Raw genomic sequence first — 7,176 nt, forward strand, 5'->3', positions numbered from 1 at the left:
GGGCGCGGCGTCGTAGGCCGGGGCGTAGGACGGCGGCGTGGCGGTGAAGGCCGGGGCGTAGGGCGGTGTCGCGGTGAAGTGCACCTGGTGAGTCGGCGGGCGCGGCACCGGCATGTTGTAGCCGTGGATGAGCCCCGTCCATGGGTTGTAGGCGAAGGGGTTGCTGCCGTTGGAGACCGACGACATGATGACGCGCGCGCGGGGGATGGCGACGGCGCGGGGTTGGGGAGGGAGGCGCGGCGGCGGCTGCAGGTGCGGCGGCGGCGCGGCGTGAGGAGGGGCACATGCGGCGGCGGCACAAGGGCGGCGGCGCTAGGGTTGGAGGGTGGGGCAGCGCGCGCAGGGAGAGAGAGGGGCGTGACGGCTAGGTTAGGAACGGTAGGAGTCTGATACCATGTAGAGAGGGATGCAACTCACAATATATTAATTGGGTGCATATCGTTACATATATAGGCCACGTCCTCGACTATACAAGGAAGGAGGCGAGCCCAATAATCAATACAAAAATATGTATCGCTATACATAACTACAGAAGATACACATCCGGATATACAAGGATATGTATCTCAGCATGATGTGCCGGACCTCTGTACAAGTCAAACGAACAACACGGTTGGCTGCTCCTAGGACGATCGATGGTCGGCAACGTCATCGTGTAGCTTGCCTCGGTCGCTAGCGTCGGCGATGTTTGACGCGGGCTGCAGTACTAGCTAAGCTGAAGAGAAGAGCAGCTGCACGTCTCGTCAGGACTGAAGAATGGTTCCTGAAGAAACAGCGCCGTCCTTCGATTAGATGCGGATCATCAGGTTTCAGGATTATCAACGCAAGACGCTGAGAAAGGCAGGGTCGTGATGCGATTTCTGACGACAGAAAACAACCATGGTCGCCCGTCGAGGAAGCTTCGTTTGGATTGCTACTCGCTAGCTAGTAGGGTAACCTGATCGGTGGTCAGGATGCAGGTCAAGCCAGGGAGCCCATGTAAGTAAACAAGGGAGCCCTAGCTTATGCATTTAGGAAACGAGATGTGGTTGGGGCCATACAACATTTCGATGCGTCTCGTCCATCAGCCCATGCACTCCTGATGCCATTCAATTCCCATGGGCAATCTGAGGCCGGATAAGCAAAAATGCACCGACTAGCCCTCACTCAAATGCTACATTCCGACGGTGTTGCAGCAATGTGTGTACATGGTACCAAACTACCAATGAACTGGAGACGGTAAACATTTTCTTTCAGAGTGATATTTCTGTTTCTTGATTGGTTCAAAAATAATTATTTTAGTCGATAATCAGAACCATTCTTTTAACTTTATATTATATATTTGCATGAAACTCAATCTTAAGCTTGATGGTTGTTAGCGACGGATTAGTAATTATTGCACAGTCGATCATTGCAGTATATAAAAATATCATGTATTTGATTGGTTAAGACAAGTCTTTTTTACCAATAATTACTCTAACGATATACAATTATGTGAAAATCGATGTCACGGGAACCATAGTTAGATTCTGTGTCACATACAAACATTGTTTGAACCACTTTCTTATTTAATTAGCCAAGATACGCATGCCCTTTTCTAAAGTAAAATAGCGCTTTTCAGATATTAACTAAGGCATGAAAATCCTCTGTCGACATAGATTTAGACAGAACAATGAATTCGTGAGGTGCACCTTTCTCGGATAACAAAGAGAACATGACTTGCCAAATATCTTGATATTTCTAGGAAACGGTGTTCATCAGAGATATCTACATAAATCTAAAAAAAATCCACAAAAATAGTATCTAGGATGAGTCATGATTTCTTTGTGTGCATAAATGGACTCTCGGGGCATTTTTGGTTCGCATGATTTAGAAAACACATGAATAGAAAAATATATATCGGAATTGAACGCCATAGCAACGCTCCATCCTACAATAACTGAAAACGTGGGAATGGATAATACAAAAAAAATACAATACTTTCTATGAAGAAATAAGTAGACAAAATAGTTGTCAATTGAACACGAAAAATATATGCGAGGTTTATTACCGAATTGCACAAGAAGTAGCCCATAGGAAAAAAAATCACTATTGGTTTCAATCCTACAACCCAAACAAGCCCAATAAAAAATAGAACATTCCAAAATTCCTACAAAATTCGCCTGAACCAAAAAGACACATACATGTTTACGATATTTAAGTTACTAATTTACGGCTATCTCGGATATAGTCACTTCTTAGTTGTGAGAAATATAAAAAAATTAGTACACTATCCAACAAAAATAGAGGTTATTTAAAGATATTTTTATAAGAATTGGAGAAATTGCAACTAAATTATGAATATTGTTTGAGTTTAAGATAAATATAACATGAAATTTTTAGAACTGCAGTAGCATGATACCCACCAGATATTTTCAAAACTCATCAAATATGAAAATAGGTAAATGAGAAGTTCACTGCAAGAGCGGTTCTTTGACTTTATACATGTGAGAAGCACCAAAGCTACAACACTTAAAGAGGTACTGAGCTCTATGTTATCTGCAAATGCTTTTGATGTTCAAAACCTTCGTGGCCAGGGGTATGATGGGGCTAGTAATATGAGGGGAGAGTTTAATGGATTGCAAGCTCTTTTTCTTAGAGAATGCCCATATACATATTATGTCCATTGCTATGCTCATCGTTTGCAACTTGCGCTAGTTGGTACATCCAAGGAAGTTATTCATGTGGCTCAGTTTTTCCAGAAACTTCTATTTATTGTTAACACCGTTGACTCTTCCGCGAAGCGTCATGATGAGCTTCATGATGCTCAGTTGAATGAGCTAGCTCGGGTACTGGCTATTGATGACATTGAAACTGGCCAAGGTGCGAACCAGATCCGTGCACTAAAACGCTCCGGTGACACAAGATGGGGTTCACACTTGGGTTCAATATCTAGCCTAAAGAGCATGTTTAATGCAGTAAGTACAGTGCTTCAGAAAATAGCTTCGGATGGATCAGCTGGCTCAATCCGTGCAGATGGGGATACCTCTTTCATCTACTTGTCCTCTTTTGAGTTCATACTTGTCTTATGTTTGATGCAAGAAATACTGGAGATTGCAGAGGATCTTGGCCAAGCTTTGCAAAAGAAGTCACAAGACATTGTAAATGCCATGCGCCTAGTTTTCTCAACAAAGGTTCACCTTGATGAGATGAGATCAGATGATGGTTGGGAAGCCTTTTTTTCGAGTTGTTGAGTTTTGTGCAAACCATTCCATTGAAATTCCGGATTTGGAGGAAACTTATATTCTACGCGGTAGTCGTGCTGGTCGCCAACCTGATTGTTTCACTAAGGAGCATTATTTTTGAATGGAAGTATTCCGTTCAACAATTGATACTCAGCTCCAGGAACTAGAATTATGGTTCAATGAGAAGGTAATGGATCTTATGTCCACTAGTGCTACTTTGATCCCTACAAATAAATTTAAATCTTTCAAGGCTGATGATATATCTGTGAGATGGTAAAGAAATATTACCCAGCTGATTTCACTCAACAAGAAATATATGGCCTAGAGCAACAACTCAAACACTTTGTTGTGGATGCTTCTAATGACAAGGAGTTGAAAAATGTATCAACATTAACGAAGCTATGTCGCTGCCTCGTTGAGAGTGGGCGACATTCTATCTACAATTTGATTGATAGATTGTTGCGATTGCTTGTGACTCTCTCGGTTTCTACAGCAAGTGCTGAACGGGCATTTTCCGCTTTGAAGATTGTTAAGACAAGGTTGCGCAATAAGATGGAGGACAAGTTTCTTGCCAACAGTTTGCTAGTCAACATAGAAAGGGAAATTGCTGAAAAATACAGCTACGAGGATATACTTGAGCATTTCACGGGCGTAAAGAAACGAAGATCTGACCTGTAGCTTGTACTGATTAACTACAACACTATGTAATTCTATCATTATCCTATGCTAGTTCTTTTGTTTGTAGATGATCTCCTATCATCTAGTTCTTTTGTTTTGGAGGAAAGGAGTAGTTTATGCATATATTGCTGCTAGAAATGCATTTTGTGGACAAATCAATCTAGTTATATAGGTTCCTGAAAATACTACTAATTCTATCTTGTTGTTGCTCATATAATTTGGTGTCCAAAGAAAAAAATTATGTTAATTTGCAGCTTTGCCCCCCCCCCCCCCCCCCCCGTGCGGAATACGGGCGGACGCGGCGGCGAGTCCCCGCCGCCCAATCCCGCGGCTGGGCTGCCAGCACCTCCATGGGAGGCCATTGATAAACAATGTATTTAGTCTAATACCCTAACTTGTATATACGGTTTGGTACTGTATAAACTAAACCGTATACATGTATGCTTGTACTTGTACCCCCTATATATAATACCATACCGGCCCCTATGAGACGCACGGTTCTTACCCTACACACATACGTTTACCCTAGTTTTCATGGTATCAGAGCGAAGGTAGATCCCTCGCGTCTTCCGCATCATCCTACCCTAGATCGATGTCGTTTACCTCCGGCAATTCGATCTCTGGCCCAAACGCCTCCCTCACTACCTCGCAGAAGTCCACCGCTAGCGGATTGACAAGCAGAGGGGTGGCCATGGCCTCGAGAATTCCACCGTCGCCGATCAGCCTCGACAACAAGATCACGATCCGCCTCACAGGGGACAATTACCTCTATTGGCGCACCCAGGTGGATCCAATCCTGCGTAGCAATCTGCTGTTCAGTTTCGTGGATGGCAGTCTCCCTTGTCCCGCCGCCGAGATCGCTAATCCGATGGAGGCGGAGGCTGCTGCTACCCCTACCATCGCCAATCCTCAGTTTGCCGCATGGCATCAGCAGGATCAGGCGATCCTGTCCGCAATCGTCTCCTCTCTTACCGAGGGGGTGCTCGGTATGGTGATGCTTGTCCCTTCGTCGCAACAGGCGTGGGAAACCCTAGAGGCCAGCTTTGCATCGCAGTCCACGGCTCGTGTCATGGCTATCCGCACCGAGCTGAGCAAGATCAAGAAGCACGACTTCCCAAACGCGACTGCATACTTCAACAAGATCAAGTCCCTGACGGATATACTGTCCTCCATCGGACAGCCTCTACGCCCTGACGAGATCAATACCTTCCTGGTTGCTGGCTTGGACAGCGATTATGATGCCCTGGCGGATCGCATCGGTGCCCGTCCTGTTCATGATCCTCTGCCAATCCGCGATGTGTACGCGCAGCTGCTAAATACTGAACAGCGCGTTGAAGCACGCCGCGCAGATGTTACCCTCGAAAATCACCATGCCAACTACTCTGCTCGTCCTGGTGGTAGTCGTCCTCCTGGTCACCAGCAATAGCAGCATCAGTCGTCCTATACCGCCCCTCCTCCTACACAGAACGGAGGCGGTCGTTCACAAGGTAAAGGACGCCCTCCGAGTACAGGTGGCTCTCGCCCCATCTGCCAAATCTGCACCAAGGCTGGACATGTTGCATCTCGCTGCTTCAAGCGATATGACAAGAACTATCTCGGTGCCGGCAATGATGGACGCGACAAGGAACGTCAACTTGCTGCGTTCTCCGCTACACACACGAGCTCTGCACCGACACACTCTACACCGACATACCCCATCGACCCAACCTAGTACGCAGACATGGCAGCGACGGACCACCTCACCAACGACCTCAACAACCTCACCGTGAAGGAACAATATCATGGCAAGGACAATGTCCAAACTGCCAATGGTACAGGTATGCGCATTACACATATTGGTCAATCTCTAATTCCTACACCTACACAATCCTTACAACTTAAAGATGTCCTCCATGTCCCATCTGTTACTCGCAATCTCCTTGCCGTTAAACGTTTTGCTTATGATAATAACGTTTTCTTTGAATTCCATCCTTGGTATTTTTTTATTAAGGATCGGGCTTCCAGGGAGGTTCTTCTTAGAGGGGGATGTCGTGGAGGCCTCTATAATCTTGATGTGTCAACCATAAAGCAAGTCTTCAGCAGTCTCAGGGTGTCACGAGATCAGTGGCACTCGCGTCTAGGACACCCAGCTATTCCCATTGTTCAGCATATTTTACATCACCATGAACTTCCATCTATGTCAGTTAATAGAGCTGTAGTTTGTGATGCCTGTCAGCAAGGCAAAAGTCACCAGTTGCCATTTTCTTTATCTACTCGTGTAACCACTGCTCCACTTGAGATTATATATTCCGATGTGTGGGGTCCTGCCCAAACTTCTGTTAGTGGTCATCAGTTTTATGTGAGTTTTGTTGATGCTTACAGTCGGTTTACCTGGCTCTACCTGTTAAAACATAAATCTGATGTCTTCAAAGTTTTCCTTCAGTTTCAACAACACGTTGAATGCTTACTTGGTCGGAAAATTATACATGTTCAGAGTGACTGGGGTGGTGAATATCATCGTTTAAACAAGTTTTTTGCTGACATTGGCATCTCTCATCGTGTGTCCTTCCCAGGTACTCACCAACAAAACGGGACTGCTGAACGCAAACATAGACATATTTTCGAGACTGGCCTTACTCTTTTAGCTCATGCTAGTGCACCTTTTCGTTTTTGGAGTGATGCATTTACTACAGCTTGTTTTCTCATCAATCGTCTACCTAGTCGTGTCATTGATATGAAAACACCTCTAGAACGACTACTCGGCGAACTTCCTGATTATACCTTTCTTAAGGTTTTTGGTTGCGCCTGTTGGCCACACCTTCGTCCCTATAATAATCGCAAGCTGCAGTTTCGCTCCAAGCAATGCGTGTTCCTCAGCTATAGCTCTCTCCATAAGGGTTACAAGTGTCTCCACATACCCACAAACCGAGTTTACATATCACGAGATGTTGTATTTGACGAGACTGTCTTTCCCTTCTCTCAAATCTCCTCGTCTACTCCCCCACCGTCGTCATCCACCTCTCCACCACAACCTGACCAATTTGTTGATGCTGCATATCCTACTTTGCTTTTGGCTAATCATGGTGCAGGTTTGGGTCGTGGTGCTCGCTTGGAACTACTGGATGATACGGTGGATTCGCCTCCGAGCTCTCCTCACGTCGATCACGCCGCTGCACCGGGCGACGTCGATCGCATGCCCCATGCTGATCGAGCTCCACCTAGCCCGTCTCCTTCGCCGTCCTCTGGCTCGTCGTCGCCTGGCCCGCCTACTCCTGGCTCGGCTCCCTCGCCTACCTCTGTTGCGTCGTCGGATGCG

At 45.9% G+C, this 7,176-nt stretch overlaps 1 protein-coding gene across 1 annotated transcript; it reads left to right on the forward strand.

The window, feature by feature from the left end:
- The first annotated feature begins 4,572 nt into the window (after positions 1-4,572).
- On the forward strand, positions 4,573-5,307 carry LOC139837879 (uncharacterized). The gene has a single exon (XM_071827186.1). It carries the CDS (start codon positions 4,573-4,575, stop codon positions 5,305-5,307), a length of 735 nt encoding a protein of 244 aa, XP_071683287.1.
- Positions 5,308-7,176: the final 1,869 nt, after the last annotated feature.

This window comes from Lolium perenne, chromosome 3, assembly GCF_019359855.2.
Source record: "Lolium perenne isolate Kyuss_39 chromosome 3, Kyuss_2.0, whole genome shotgun sequence".
Lineage (NCBI taxonomy): Eukaryota > Viridiplantae > Streptophyta > Magnoliopsida > Poales > Poaceae > Lolium > Lolium perenne.